Genomic DNA, 15,431 nt, shown 5'->3' on the forward strand with positions numbered 1-15,431 from the left:
GAGCCGGGCTGAAGCCGATTGCTCCGAAAAAAAAGCCGCTTTCCCCTGAAAAAAGAAGTTGCGGGGGCGGCGGGCATGGAGGGGGGGTGGTGGTGGTGGGGGGTGCATGGGGCCCTGCGCGGCCGTGTCTCCCCGCGGGGGCCCGCCCGGCCCCGCTGGCCCCCACGCCGGGCTGAGCGGCGGCCGCAGGCGCCGGCCGCACCGAGAAGTCGAACAAAAAAACCGGTTCGTCGTTGTTAGCGGTTCCTTCTCTTTTTTTTCCCTTTTTTTTTTTTTCCCCTTTCCTTTCCCTCTCGAAACAGGGCTTTTTTAAAAACCCAAATTCTTATTAAAACATCGAAAGCCGGGGTCTGGTGCACAAACGAGTCCGCTTTGCTGCGGCGGTGAGCGGAGAGGGTTTCATCTGCGCTTTCTCCCCCCCCCCCCCTCCGCTGGTGGTTATTCGGGAATAGCCGTGCGCAGACCACCCCCCCACCCCCCCCACCCCCCCAAAACCAAGGTAAAAAACAAAATGAGGGCCCCGGCTGCTACTCGCGGCCGCGGTAATCACAACGAGATATAAAAATACGCCCGCCAAGAGCTGTCGGGGGTTACACCCGGACGAAAATTGTCCTCGAAGGGGAGCAATCGCGATCTCCGTGTCGGGGTGCCCTGCACGGCTTTACGGCGGGCGCACGTTCCTCACAAAACCACAGGAGCAGCCGGGGGGGGGATGTTTTATTCTTTATTTTTGGGGTTTTTATTTTTTTTGTTTGGTTTTTTTTTTTTTTAAATTCGGACGATCATTTCCCCCCCCCACCTCCCCTTTTATTTTAGTTGTAGGTAGACAGGACCACTCTGAATGGCGCAAAAATTTCTGTAAACAATGACGCACAAAAACACCTCCCCTCCCTTTCCCCCCCCCGCCTCCCCCCGAAATGAAACCGAGCCCCCCCCCCCCAAAAAAAATGGAGGGGAAAAGAAGCGGGAGAGGGAAGAAAACCCATAATAATAATAATAATAATAGCAATAATAATAATAATAATAATAATAGCGTTTCCCTCTCCATTCCTTCCCCCGCAGTTTTGATTTTATTTTTGGAGCATCAGTCTGTCTCTTTCTCTCTCTCTCTTTATTATTTTTGTTTTTCCTCCTTTTTTTGTGTGGGCGTGCGCGGGTGCGGGCAGCGTGTGCGGGTGTGTGCGCGCTTCCCCTCCAGCGCTCACCAAGTCCATTGCTGAGCTTGTACCAAATGGTGTGCTGTGGGGTACTGGGGGTTGCTGGTAGCGCTGTACTGGGCGTTGTATTGCATATGCTGTAGAGACTGGGCGCTATAGGCGGAGAAGGGGATTCCCGTCTGGAAAGTCGCGGCTGCCAAGTCCTGAGCTTTGAGCGTGTGGCAGGGCTTGCCGTCCCTGACTAAGACCGGCACGGCCACCCGCCGCGGGGAGGGAAGAGGAGTCACTTCCATACCTTTCTCGGCCCGGGCCCGCTTCATCTTGTAGCGGTGGTTTTGGAACCAGATCTTCACCTGGGTGGGGGTGAGGCGGATCAGGCTGGCCAGGTGCTCCCGCTCCGGCGCCGACAGGTACCGCTGCTGCCGGAACCGCCGCTCCAGCTCGTAGGTCTGCGCCTTGGAGAAGAGCACCCTCCTCTTCCTCTTCTTCCCCGCGTCCCCGCCGCCCGCCGCCTCCTTCTCGTTATCGGGAGATTCGTCGGCCGACGGCTCCGGCGATTTGGCCGAGGGGTCCTGGCCGCCGCCGCCGCCGGCCGTCAGCCCGTGCACTGCGGAGAGTCCGGCCGAGAGCGCTCCGTCAGCGGGGGCGGCGGGGGGGGGGGGGGGACGGGGACGAGACACGGGGTCCTCCGCGCTGCGTACCCCCCGCCGCCCCCCGCATCCCTCCCCGCCGCGCGGGGCAGCGCGGTTCTCCCCCACCGTGGGGGTGGGAGGGGGGTGGGGGGTGATGGAGGCACCGGCGGGGGCTCAGCCAGCCGTGGCGAGCGGTTAAACAACACCCCCCCCACACCCCCCACACCCCTCCCTCCATCCTCCGCCCCACCGCCGGGGGAAGCCCCCGCGGGCGCCGGGGCAGCTCGGCGCGGTTCTGCCCCGTCCCCGCCGCGCTGCTCGGTACTCACGGGAGTATTGGATGCCCTCGGCGCTCGCCAGCCAGCGCGTGTAGGGATTATCGCTATTATCATAGAAAGGGTTCTTCAAAGGCAGCGTCTGAACAGTGTCCAAGGGGGTTTGTCCCAAAACTCCCGCTTTCTTGGGCGGCTCCGGCGCCTCGCTCTCTTCCTCGCCGCCCTCCGCGGCGGAGCCGTCCTCATCGTTGGTGTCGGGGAGGTCCAAAATGTCCTTCACCGAAAAGCCCGTCTTTGTGTTGGTCAGAGACATGTTCCGGCCAAATTGAGGCAGGAAAGTTGGAGGAGCAGCTTCGCCGAGCGCGCCGCGTCACGGGCGGACACGCGGGGAGCGGCGGACACCGCCGCCGCCACACGCACACGGCAGCCGGGGGAGGAGGCGGCGGGGCGGCGGCACGCGTGGAGGAGGGAAAAAAAAAAAAAACCAACCCCACGCCAAAAAACCCACCAAAAAAAAAAAAAAGAAAAAGAAAAGATAGAATAATATAGATTTGTAGAAAAATAACCGAAGGGTTTTGTGCAAAAGAAGAAGCGGAGCCCCGGCCGCAGCGGTGGATCTCTGCGGTGGTGGTTTCTACGGGCTTGTTGTGCCACGGGGGGAAATTCAGAGAGCGGGAGCAGCAGCTGGCTTCGGAAATAGTTTGTAACTCCAGGGGAAAGGGGGAAAGACACGCCAAAAAAAAAAAAAAAAAAAAGGGGGGGGGGGGAGGAAAAAAAAAAAAAAAAAGATCACTTCTGGATCTTGCTTAAACACCCCGAACCCGTGCCTGCCGCTTGAAAAAACCGAGCCATTGCTGGAGCGAACAGTCCATATAAGGCTGGTCCCCACACATGAACCTGCCGAGAGGAGGGAGAAAAAAAATACATTAAACCCGGGAAAGGTTGGCCACGTGTGGGCGGGTCTTGGAAGTCAAGTGGATGAAGACAGTGTTTGCAGATGTGAAATTGCGGGTTTTGGGCGAGCTCCGAGCTTCCACCATTGGTGATGAGTGGTATAACGTGTCAGTTAATTACCGGCGTGGGGAGGGCCCTTCCGCGCGTGTGTGTGTGTGTGTGTGTCAGCGAGAGAGGGAGGGTGTGATTTTCCTTTTTTTTTTAAAACACAGTATTTACATACAAAGAGCCTCGCACCAGACCGATATTCCGCACACTCCAAAGCGTGTTTTCCACCGATTGCCTTGAAAAGCAGGGAGGAAAAAAAGAAATAATAATTTGGAGTCGGGGCGGCGGGGGGGGGGGGGGGGCGTGATAAGGAGGGAGGGAGGCTGCGTGCGCGGTTTCCCACCCCTCCCGCGCAGCCTGCGCGCCCACGCAAGCCCGGGGGCAGCGCTTTTGCGCGGGGACGCGCTCAAAGCCCCGCGCGGGACCGAAACGAGAGGCGGCTCAGATGGCAAGAGACCAACTTATCTAAACCGCCTAGGTCAATATTTTGGTTGAGGCTTAGGGATGAACGCTGGAAATTAAACAGCAAGTAATTGATTCTAGTTTGCTCCGAAATTAAGCGAACTGGCAAAATGCGATCGTCAGTCACGACCCGGGGAGATCCGGGAGGTGATTACTTGGGGGGGGGCTTTATTTGAAGAGGTCTCATTGATTTTGCCTCCTTCTTCCAGGGGAATAAAACCCAGCCCGTTTAGGTAATTTCATGGGCTGGAGCCCAGCGGACTTTCAACTATGACTGAATTATTTTTTTTCTTTTCTTTTCTTTTTTTTCTTTTCTTTTTTTCCTTTCTTTTTCAGGATCTGGGGAAAGGGGGGGGATAAAGAAGGGGTTGCTTTCCAAAAGGGCGTTTTGGAAGGCCGGATCTCCAGGTGTCACACCCGGCGCCGGCAGCCGCGGAGCCCCGCAGCATCCCCGGCCGCGGGTCCCGGCGGAGCGGCGCGGAGCGGAGCAGCGCTGCGCGGCCGCGGAGGCTCCCCCTGCCCGGCGCGGGGACTGCAGACCTCCCCCCTCCCCAACTTCTTCCCTCTCTATCTGTCTGCCACCAACTTTTATTTTCATTTTTCCTTCTTCCCCCCCTTTCCTGCGCCCGCCGAGGACCCTTGGCCGTGCGTATACTCGCCGGGCACGGCCCGGACTTTCCCCTTCCCCTTCTTTCCCCTTCCCTTTCCCCTTCCCTTTCCCCTTCCCTTTCCCCTTCGCCTTCTTTCCCCTTCCCTTTCTCCTTCCCCTTCCCCGAACTGCTCCGCAGCCGGACCCCGGCCCGGGACGGGCTTGTCCGCGGGGATGATGGTGGTGTGCGGGGCGGGGGGGGGCCCTACAATCTGGGAAGGGGCTTCTCACCACCACCTTTATTTCTGGGAAAGAAAAGTTGACTGAGTTTCTCTTCCAGGAGGAGGGAGCGGGAATGGGGCTGCTGGCGGTGGGAAGAGGAGGAAGACGGTCCCTCAGACATCCTCCTATTTGCCGATCAATGTATTCGCACCTTCCCCTCCTCTCCCTCCCCGCTCCCCCATCTTTCCTCCCCAGCCCCCAGCCTGCCTCCCATAAAGTATGTGATGTGGCTGACAATGCCCAGGGATTTTTTTTTTTTTTTTTTTTTTTTTTTTAAGCGAGCCCCTGAGCACATCCTGGGTGGTCGGACCCGCGCAAACACAAATACAACCCTATGGCTAAGCTGGAAACAATGTCCGCAATGTAGACAAATGTCCGGCTTCTGTTGGAACCCTTTGTCTCGGCGCAGTTTTTGCATTTATTTCAGTGGCGAAATAATACGTGATTGACGCCCTCTTTCAGTGTGTCCTAACTGTTGGGAATAAATCTGAGGTTGTTCCTAGTTGTCATGGTATTCAACCGCGCTCAATGGCTATCTCTTCATCCATTTCGGAGTCCTTCCTCGATATCGAGGGAACCCCCTTCGGGCGGGCGCTCCCCCGCTCCGCTTCCCTTTCCCCGGGGGGGGGGGGGGGGAAGGAGGGGGGGGGGAGGGGCTTGGGACACGCACCAGGCCCAGAGCTGTAATTTCCAGCAAATCTCGGGCTTATCGATTGATTTATTCCCCTCGGCTCGACCTGCCCGGAGCCGGGGAAGCAGCGGCTTTTCGCTCGGATGGGGCAGGATTGGGGGTTTCAATTCCTTCCCGCCGCGGCGAGCGAGGGGGCGGAGGGGGGGGGGGGGGGAGAAAGAGCCGGAATAAGGGTGACAATCGCGACAGCGGCAGGACGACGATACGACGTCTCGAATTAAAGAACCCCGGCAGAAGCCAAGCCGGCGAGCCCCGGGGAGGGACGGGCAGAGCATCTCCCGGGAGGCGTGTGCCGGGGGCGGCGGGGCTGGCCGCCCGTTTCGTTTGGGCAGCTCCACTCCTGCGGCCGGGGTGAAGAGCCGGACTTAATAATAATAATAAATAATAATAATAAATAATAATAATAATAATAAAAATAACACGCCCACCCAAGCCCAAACAGGCGCGCAAATGCCACAGCACGGACAAGAGCGTTCCCGCGAACCCCTCGCGACGTGGGGGCCCGACGGCGGTGGGAGCGGGGGATGCCCACGGGAGGAGGCCAGGCACGGCCCCCACGGATCGCTGCGGGCTGGACTGGCCCGGCCCAATCCGACCCCGCACGCCGCCCCCCGGGGCGTGTGGGGGGGGGACTTTGGCCGGGCCCCGGCACCACCGGAGAGGCGAAGGGAGAGCCGGCGCTGGCGGCCCGTTAAACCCGCGGGGAACAATGGTCTCTGGTGGGCACACAAAGCCCCGGCGGCCGCGGCCCCCTCCCCACGCTTCCCCGCGGTCCGGCAAGCGGGGGGGGGGGGGGGTGTGGGGGTGCGTGTGGGTGTCCCACGCGCGGGCAACGCTGCGGTCCGAGGCCTCTCTCCCTCCGCACCGAGCGAGCGGCCCGGACCGCCGTGACGTCACCGGCGGGGGGCTGACGTGAGAGCCGCTCGGGCCCTTTGACGTCAAGAGGGGTCGCGGGACCGGGAACGCAGCCCCGCGCCGCCCGTGCCCGGAGCCGCGCTGCGTTGGGAGGGAAAACCCGACGGCAGGCCGGCGGCTATCGCGACAGAGCCGGGGGGGACGGGGGGACGGGGCGCTCCCCGCCACCCTTCGTGCCTTTCCCCACCCCACCCCGCTGCGTCCCCCTCCCGGCGACCCAGGCCCTCCCCACGCGCGGGACCAGCCGGGTGGGGAAAGATGCTGCAGCGTTAGGGCGAGGGGTGGCGGTAGAGAAGAAGGGGGGGGGGGGCCTGCCGAGGGGGCAGGGGGCGGTGGGGTGCCCTCCCAGCCCGCTCCCCCCCCCCGTGGGCTCGCCCCGGCGGGGTTATTTGCGGAGGCCCGTGGGAGGCCGGCGGCGCGGTGCGTGTACACAGGCTGAGTGGCGGCACTTCAGGACAAGTGCCTCTGCCAGCGGGGGAGTGTTTACCTGTTTACTTTCACAGGTAGCTCAAACACCCGCCATTACACACACCCCCCCCGCCCCGACCTGCGTGGGGAGCTCCCCCACCTCCCCACGGGCGGCGGGTGTTGATTTTAGCGGCGTTACAGCTTGCTTTGCTTTTTTTTTTTTTAAGACGGGGAAAGAGGCACTCGGTGAGGGAAAGAACCCTTCTGAGCGGCTCTCCGCGGCTGCGCTGCCCCGCGGAGGCAGCGGCGTGTGCGGGCCGCTGGCCGGCCGGCTCTCCACGGTCACGCGTGGAGGGGGAGACCCGGCCCCGCCGCCCTGTAAATCCGCAAAGCCAGCAGGCGACCCGGGGAGCGGAGGGCAGCTCCTGCGGCCCGGGCGGGCAGGCGGAGCGGGGTTTCCCCACGCCACGGGCGGCCCGTGGGTTGCGTTTTTAAGCGGCGTGGTGCCTTCGCTTGCCCCATCGCGTTTCTCTTTGCGAGCGCTCCCGCTCCCCGCAAAGCGCCGGGTCTCTCTCCCTCTGTTTTAAGCCACCGACGCCCCTGACTTCATTCCCTCCTCTGTCGAGCGATATCGTATACTTCTGTTATATATAATAGTATACAATGTATATCCAAATGAACGAAAGGGGGTTTGGCGGGAGCCTCCCGCTATTCCTCCCCTCCCTGTGCGGTTCACTCGCACTGACCTCTAACCCATCCCCGCACCGCACCCCCGATAACAGCCGTCAAGTGGATTAGTTTATTGTTTGATTAGCCCAAAGGTGCGAGCTATTGTTTTCCTTCGCTCCAGACCACAAATAAACAAACAAAAAGGACTGCACCTTGCCGCTCGGTGCGGATTAGCGAAGCCCACACAAAGGCTTTGTTAGGGGGACAGGTTTATTTTATCTCTTAGAATGAGCTACACTTGAAATAAATAGGGAGAGGGAAGCGCAGCCCGTGTCGCTCCTGATAATTGTTATTAGGAGCTTCACCTCAGGAGCATCCCCTGTAAGCAACACCCTCTTTGTTTTAAAGTGTGGCGGGGGAAAGGAGAGCCGCGTCATTAAAGAAGACATCTTTTGTCGGCGATAAAAAAAACAACAAACAAAACAAAACCAAAAGAAAAAATCAAAATAAAACTATCGCTTCTAAATAGCCCCGCACAGAGGGTTTTAAATTGCATTTTCCAGCGATAAAGCGGCAGCTCCGCAGAGATGCTGCCGGCTCGGCGGCGGCTCCGGCTCGGAGGGGACGCGGCCACGCCAGGCCGTGGGAAAGGGAGCGGGGACGGGGAACCCACGCCACCGGGTTACTTTGCACACCGGCATCCTGGCCGGGGGAGGGAGGGAGCGTAAAATAAAATAAAATAAAATAAAATAAAATAAAAATATCGTATTTCCTGAAATCAGGGGGAAACAGAGCCCTCTGAATCCTCCGTCGCTTTCACGAACTTAATTGTAACGTGCGGGGGTCGGAGTTTCTGCGGGGCGAAATTCCCGTCTCTTTTCACGGCTGGAAAAATGCCATTAACAAAGGCGCTAAGGATGTTTTTGGGGGAAAAAGAAAAAAAAAAAGGGGGGGGGTGGGAGGAAAGGGGAAGATTCTCCCGCACACAGAAAGGGAGCCGGCACCAGCCTTCCCTATCGAGGCTCAACAGAAAGCCCCTGCCACCCCCCAAAATCCCGGCGCCGGCCTGCCTTTCTCCCGCAGACAATTAAATCTTCTCCAGGACATAGGAATCTAAATGAGCTTTCCTATTCTCACGATTACTCTATCTCCTTCCCCCCGAAGCTTCAAAGGCGGAGAAATCCTTCCAATTCACCGATATTACTTATAAATTTGTAGATCTAGATCTAGCCTGCCCCGCAACCAACCTCCCGAGGTGGTGAATTGTAATAGAAATTGGGATTCCCCCCCCCTCACCCTCTCCTCCCTGGGGGCTAACGGGGTTATGTCAGAGCCGGAGGGCACATGTTAGGGCTTTGATAAATGCACTTTAATGAGATCTTTGAAAATATTGCCAATAGTGGCGGAGGCAGTTTGTTAAGGCCGTGCAGGCGAGCACAAAGCCGGGAGCCCGCAGCCCCCCGACCCAGATATTTATTTGTCTTATTTAATTCCCCCCCCCTTCCCCGGCGAAAGCTATAAGCCCGGCCCGGGGCCTTCTTTCCCCTTCCAGTCTATTATAAACTGTTTTATTTGCCGGGCAAACGTTTTCCCCCCACACACCACCCCCTTCCAGCGAGCCCCCCGGCTGTATTCGTTCCCGTCTCTCTAATGATTAAACGTGTCCCAATGAGATTAAGCTTTGTCAGAAATGTTTCTCCTCGGGAAGGCAAACCCGGCCCGTTCCGCCGAGGGCGACCGGGATGCGGGGGGATTTACGGCTAAGGGAGCACTTTCTTATCTGAATTTACTTCTCACACCCGCCCGCACAACATGGAGGGCTTAGCGGGGAGCCCGGGTGTGCGGGCAGGTAGCTGGTGGGTGTGCGTCGCGAGTGGGGGGGGGTGTGTGTGCCGGGGATCCACGTTAAGCTTTCAGAGGAAGACTCCGGTGCCCGCACGCCCTGCGCAGGGCGAGGGAGGAAGAGGAGGAGGAGGAGGTGGTGGTGGTGGGGGTGTCAGGCTCTTTTCGGGAGAAGGATGGGGAAGGGTCCACGCGGGGGGGACCCGACCCAAGTACTGGGGCCCGAGTCGGGGCGCACACGCGCGGCGTGGGCAACAGCGGGGAAACGAAGGGAAGAAGTAAAGGAGGAGGGAGAGGCGCGGCGGGCAGAGCCGGGGCCGGCGGGCCGGGCGGGGGGCCGGGGCCATTCTCGGTCCTCTGGCGTACTCTGCCGTCGCAGCCGAGAAGTGTCCCGCCGCCGGGGCAGGCCGGGGGTGGGGGGAGCGCCCCCGGCTCCCCCCCGCCCCCGGCTTCCCCCCCTCCCGGGCCAGGCGGGCGGAGGTCGCGCTTTCCCCCCGGTCCCGCCGCGCAACGGGGGGCGGCGGGGAGCTCACTCGGGGCCGGGGGCGGGCCGGGGCGGCGGAGCCCCGCCGTCGGGGCAGGGGGACGCACCACCTTCCCCCCACTCCCCCCCCCCACCCCTCCATCGCTCCTCCGGCGGCCTCTCAGCATCAACTTCTACCTGCGCCGCCGCCCGACCCGCGTCCCCCACGGGACCCCCCCTCCCCACGCGAGCCCCTTCCCACCTGCTGCTCCCGAGCCCCGGCTTCCCGCCGGGTTGTTGTTTTGGTGGGTTCCCCCCCCCCCCCCCGGGCTTTTTTTTCCCCCGTTCCCCCCTCGCTGTCACCGGCGCGGATACCCCCGGCAGCCCCCGCCTCCCCCCCCCCCCCCCCTTGCCCATCGCGGCGGGGCTCACCTGGGGGTCGGGGATCGGGGGTGGGGATGGGGTTGGGGGGGGGGGGGGGGCCGGTCCCTAGGCGGGGGGGTGCTGAGCGCGGCAGCGGCGGCGGCGGCTCCGCGCCTCTCGCATTGTCTCCGCCGTGTGCAGGGCGGCCGCTCCTTCCTCCGGCTTTACATCGCGCGGTCTGTTTGCTTTCCTCCCCGGCGGGTGACGCCAGGCGAAATACTGGCCATATGTTCAGCGGTAATAAATTGGTTATAAGCGCAAACACGCCGGTTCCTGGATGGCTCTTTTAAGCCTGCCCCGGCCCTGCCGCTGAGCCGGCCCCCTCTTCCCCCCGGGGGCAGAGCCCTCCCTCCCTCCCCGGTCGTCCCCCCCCCCCTTCCCCAAAGATGCGGAGAAGCCGCTTTGCTGCCCCCCCCCCCGCCGGGGCTGCCCAAAGCCTCCCTCGCCCACCGCTCCCACCTCGCTCCTTCACACCTCCCACCCCGCTCCGCCTCGGGGCAGCCCCGCAACTTCCCCCGGCCGAGCCCGGGCTGCTCTTTAACAAGCTCGCCCTCTATAAATCGCTCGGTAGCTAAGACGCTATAAAAACCGAATAGCCAGATGTGGCACGTTATTTATGTGTGAAAGCTCGTTTACATTAGATATGCTGATCCAAGCTTTGATAGCGGGGGTTTGCCAGAGATTAGAGCTGGGCTGCCAGAGACGGCTCCAGCTGCAGCCCCCCTCCCCTGCCCCTTCTTGGTTTTCTCTCTTTTAGTTGTTTTTTTTTAATGGTAATTTTATTTATTTATGTGGGGTTTTTTTTGAAAGGGGAGGGGAAGAAAAGGTGATGGAGTTGGGGGGTGTGTTGGGGAGAGGAGAGTGGTGCTGCCCGACTTTCCTGAAGCTGGGGATGAAAAGTGGTACCCGGTTGCAAGAGGCTCCTGCAAAAGGTACGACCCCCTGCCAATCCAGACAGAAATATGAAGAGGTTACAGCTGGCCAGAGGGGCTTTCTGGGCATCCCAGCCTGGTAGTCCATCTCCCTTCCAAAGCTGTGGCTTAGGTAAACACCACCAGCGCGGCCCCGCCGCCGAGGTGAGCCCTGCGGCCGCTGCCCACCCCGAGCAGCCGTCCACGCCGTCGCCGGGCCCGGGTGAAATCAGGGCAGCTCCTCGGGAGTCAAGCCCCACGCAGCAAAAGGTTTGTCCTGCCTCGTTTGAAAGGGGTCTGCGAACGGCGTAACCCTTCAGGCACGCTTCAGACTTTTTCAGGAAAGCTTCCCCCCCCTGCTCCGCCATGTCTCTCTAGGAAGAAGCACAAAGTCCTCTTGAAAAGGGGGGGTTACTGGTGGCTGCTGGGGCTAGAAGGAAGGTCACAGGGGCCCTTCTCCATCTCACCTCATCTGAATTCTCTCCACCACCTGCCGTATTTTTAAAAGCACTGGAGAGACCTTGGACTCCTCTGTGAAACTCCCCAGGGCCCAGGACAGATATCTCTTAGCGAAATACCCTGGTCACAGGCAGCTCTAACAGAGCTGCCCGCAGATAAAGTGATTGATCCTTACACTAATCAATAAAGATCTTGTTCTGAGCAATTAATAACTTTGCCTAGCTTGTTTTGTTTGGATAAAGAAGTGCCCAGATTGCTGACCGAGGGAGTGGAATTCGGGAAAAAAATACCCAGTTGCCCACATAAAAATACGAATGTAAATAGTTAGCTCTTTATTTACATACCTGCGAAGTCTTCAGCTTTCATAACAAGAAATTCAGTCTGGATGTCCGGGACGTGTCTTACTACATCCCCAGGTAAAGCTGCGCAGAGGGGTCTGAGCTTGAGCTTCTATACATTCGGTTATAAACCTGTGTAAGAGGCGGGTGCAGGTCCCCCCGCGGCAGAGCCTGCAGGGCCCCCGGGGCTGCGGGAGTGGGTCCCACCACCCCCCGGCCCGCGGCTCCTGCCTCCCTGGCATCCACACGGCACAGCAGGAGGAGGAGCGTGGGAGAAAGGCAAGGGTGCAACAGCTGGATTTGGGGCAGGCGATGGAGGGTCAACGGGGAGCAAACCGGGACCCGAGGAAGGAAGGAGCAGCTGGATGAGGAGATGGAGCTGGAGGTGGGGAGAGGAGAAGGATGGTCCATAGCTACCGGAGCAGCAAGCTGTGCCTTCAGGAGGCTGATTCGAACCTGGGGCTGCTGCCCCTGCCCGGTCACCGACAGCAAACCTCCGGGCAAGGTACGGCTCTTAGCCCCAGCCCGATGCTGGGTGACACGGGACCTGCCTACCGACCGTGTTCCAGTGGCAAAGCAGGGGTCTGGGCCCTGCAGATGTCCCCTGTGACAGCGACAAGCTGTCTCTCGGGCTGTATCGTAAAACGTGCAGTTACCACTTTATTAATAAAACCATTTTGTATTCAGTACTGGAAGCAAACCTTTTTGGGGGCTTTTTGGCACCTGATGCGTGCGGCCCACCATCCCCTAGACCTGCTGAAAGCCAAACCGTCAGGCCCTGGGAAGGAGGGTAAAGCGGATGATGCGGATTTCCACGCCGAACCCACCTGGCCTCGTTTCGCCCAGTCGTGGAAATTAAGTCTTTACTGGTGAGTAAAAACAGGCTGGGAGGTTTTATCGGAGGGTATGTTTCACAGGTCGAGGAGGCTTTTTGGATATTTATTTGTTTGTAGGATCGTCAGGAAACGTTGCTTCAGGAAAGAAGGTGGAAGAGCAGAGGTCAGGATACCTTTTCTAGGCGGTTTGTTCTCTCTTCGTTAAGCAGCCCTAATAATTCTAATGGTTTTGTTGGAGGAGGCTGGACTCTCAAAGCATGAGGAAGCATTGGGAAGAGCTGCCGGATCCCTTCCAGCTCCAGGGAGAGAATAAATGACACAGCCAGTGGTCTGGTGCCTGCCCCATCTCCTCCTCCTTCAGCAGCTCTGTGGGACAGCAGACGTCTGCTTCCCCATCCATCCCCGTCGCCCTCCTTCCCAGCACCCAATACACTGCCCATCTCGAAGAGGTGAGAGTGGAAAACCCTGCTCCTAAAATACCCTGCCCAGAGTGCCTCGGAGAGATGGGTGTGCAAGGTGGACAGCCTGGACCCCATTTTGGAGAGCTTGGCATGGGCTCCACCTTGTTACAGCATGGTTATTTCCAAGTATCTACAGTCACAGCCTCAACTTCTCTCGTGCAGAGCCCGCCGACACTTCTTTGTGCCCCTGGCTCTGGATGGGACTGTGAGTTACGAGTCTCCGTGTGCCCCAGAGGAGAGGAAAGGGCTTTTCCCATTTCAAGGCTCAGCCAGCTTCTCAGCAGGCTCTTCCAGCAGCAAGGGGTGGCAGAGCTGCCTGCCCTCCTGCTCGTGGCTCAAAGGGTAAGGTGACAACCCTTGGCTACTGCTGGTGCTGGTTTTGAGCCAGTTCAGGCTACCTTGGCCCTGTTAATAACCCCCTTCCAGCATTTCACGTGCACGATCCCCAGTGTTCCCGGGAAGCAACGTCTGGAGGCTGGGTTGAAGCAGTCGGGGCATGGCACTGGCACAACACGCAGGATGGGCTTGTGCTCCTGCGGGCCCGTTCCCAGCATTTCTGAGCCAGCCCATGTTGCTTCGGCCTGTCCAGAGCCTGGCCCGATGGTGCACGGCGGGGGGGGAAGCCTCAGGTACGGCCAAGGGGGCCTGAAGACGCGTGGGCTGCTGTCATGCAACCACTGGCTCCGGGGAGACCCCTTCTCAGGAGCTGAGCTTCGGGCTGCGGTCCCCAGAAAGTGCGGGCGTCTGTGCCAGTTAAGACCAGATCCGGAACCTGGGCTGGCTGCACAAGCTGGGGCAGACGTGAGCCTAAGCGTTCCCAAGAGGTCCCTAAATCCTGGGAGAAATCTTTTCTTGCAAATCAAAGGGAAACGCTAAGGGTTTGGGATGCTCAGGGCTGAGCAGGTAGGGTGAAATAAACCCGAGATTTCCCTGGCCGAAGGAATGTATTTCCACTTTTCACACACACACACGCCCGCTCCTTTCACAGTCGTGAAGGAATTCAAAATGACCAGAAGGACCTTCTCCCCTGGAGAGGACGAGAGCTCGGGGAAGGTGCTCGCACGGCACCGCGTGTCAGGACACGCCACGTTTCGGTGAAGAGCAGGAACAGTTTCTCTGAAGTCTGGACTGAGCCGTCCCTTGTTCCAGCCTGTTTTTTTACAATGAATAGGAAAGACAACCTGTTCACCACCTAAGCCTTTGACGCCGGGGACAGCGACGGAGGAGACGGCAGAGGGGATGGGGGAGCACACCCGCACGCCGCTTTAACAACCCCCACGCACGCCGAGTCGGGCGACCGGTGTGTTTGAGGAGCCGGGAGAAGACTATCTCTGCCGGCAGAGCCGCGGCGTGTACACACCTGGGATTAACAGATGGCCGCGGGTTGTCTCTGCGGGTCTGAGCACACAGCGCAATCTGGCAGCAGCAAAGCCCGCTCTCCGGGACGGGGGTTCGCTCTGGCTCGTGTGCGTAGTGGAAGAGGGGAGGGGGAAGATGAAGCCTATGGAGAGGTAGATGTGAATTGCCCCCTTTCGGCCAGGTTTGATTTGGGAGTGGGCATCCATCCTTCATTTTCTTGGTTTATTTTGTTTCGTCCTTGGGGGTTGCAACGGGGAGGAGTGTTGGTGGGAGCTGGTGCTGGGGGGGCTGATGGGGATGCAGCAGCCTCCAGTCACAACGCTCGTGCTCAGACACCAGCCCGTGCCCGTGGGGGGGCTGGTGGGGAGCCGAGGGGTCCCGTAACGTTGCCAGTTTGACACAAGCTCTGAGGACACAAGCTTCTCCTGGTCTCACCCGCCTGGCAAAGCCAGTGCCGTTCATAGCACATACAGGAGGGAAGTTTCCCAGTGCTTTCAAGCGAAGGTCCATGTCCCTGGGGAAGTGGGGCTGTCCACCCAGAAAGGGGGAGAGGGAGGGATCTGCCGGCGATACCAAAGACGCTCCCGCTCAGACTGACTTTCTTCTCCCCTCTTCACGAAGCCTGTCCATCCACTTCTCTTTCTCCGTAGCTAACCTTGGTCTTTCTATGCGCACCCAAGTTTTTGCGTGATATTTGCCATCGCGACAGTTGACTAAGAATTCCTATGGAAGTTGCTTAGATGGATTTAGCTCTCGGCGGACCTGCCGTGAAAAATAGGCACCCGTCTGTTCAAACCCGCCTGTCTCCCATGCACGGCTGGGAAAGATGAGTCTTGCCCAGGATAGTTTGTCCAGTTTTGCTAATCCTGAAGATGAAACAGAGTCGCTGAGGTACGTGAATAGGCGTGAAAGAACCAAAGCAGGTTCAAAAAAAAAAAAAGAAAACCAAAGGGAAAGAGAGCGACATTGATGCCGTAAACCCCGCGAGCGACATGGGAACCAACTGGGAAGCCACAGATAAGGAGCGCATCGTGGCGTATCGCGGGCGCCCCATCAATCACTCGTCCATCTCCAGGCGCCTGGACCCCGGCACGGCAGGAGCGGATGGGAGCGTGGCTGCGGCATCACTGTCAGTAGGGATCAGCGAGGCTGTTGGTGGGGATGCTGCCGACACGGGTTGCCGTGCTGGCTGGCATGAAGATTGCAGGAGTGGCTGGTAAGATGGGGGTGGCGTCACCCGTTTCAGTGGCTTCCCGG

General features: G+C 59.5%; 1 protein-coding gene across 1 annotated transcript; it reads right to left on the bottom strand.

The window, feature by feature from the left end:
• Positions 1-1,201: 1,201 nt before the first annotated feature.
• NKX2-2 (NK2 homeobox 2) lies at positions 1,202-2,377 on the bottom strand. Its single transcript, XM_050895078.1, has 2 exons — positions 2,119-2,377; positions 1,202-1,764 (listed from the first exon to the last, which is right to left on the bottom strand). Exons 1-2 carry the CDS (start codon positions 2,375-2,377, stop codon positions 1,202-1,204), a joined length of 822 nt encoding a protein of 273 aa, XP_050751035.1.
• Between the last annotated feature and the right edge of the window lie 13,054 nt (positions 2,378-15,431).

This window comes from Gymnogyps californianus, chromosome 3, assembly GCF_018139145.2.
Source record: "Gymnogyps californianus isolate 813 chromosome 3, ASM1813914v2, whole genome shotgun sequence".
Taxonomy (NCBI): domain Eukaryota; kingdom Metazoa; phylum Chordata; class Aves; order Accipitriformes; family Cathartidae; genus Gymnogyps; species Gymnogyps californianus.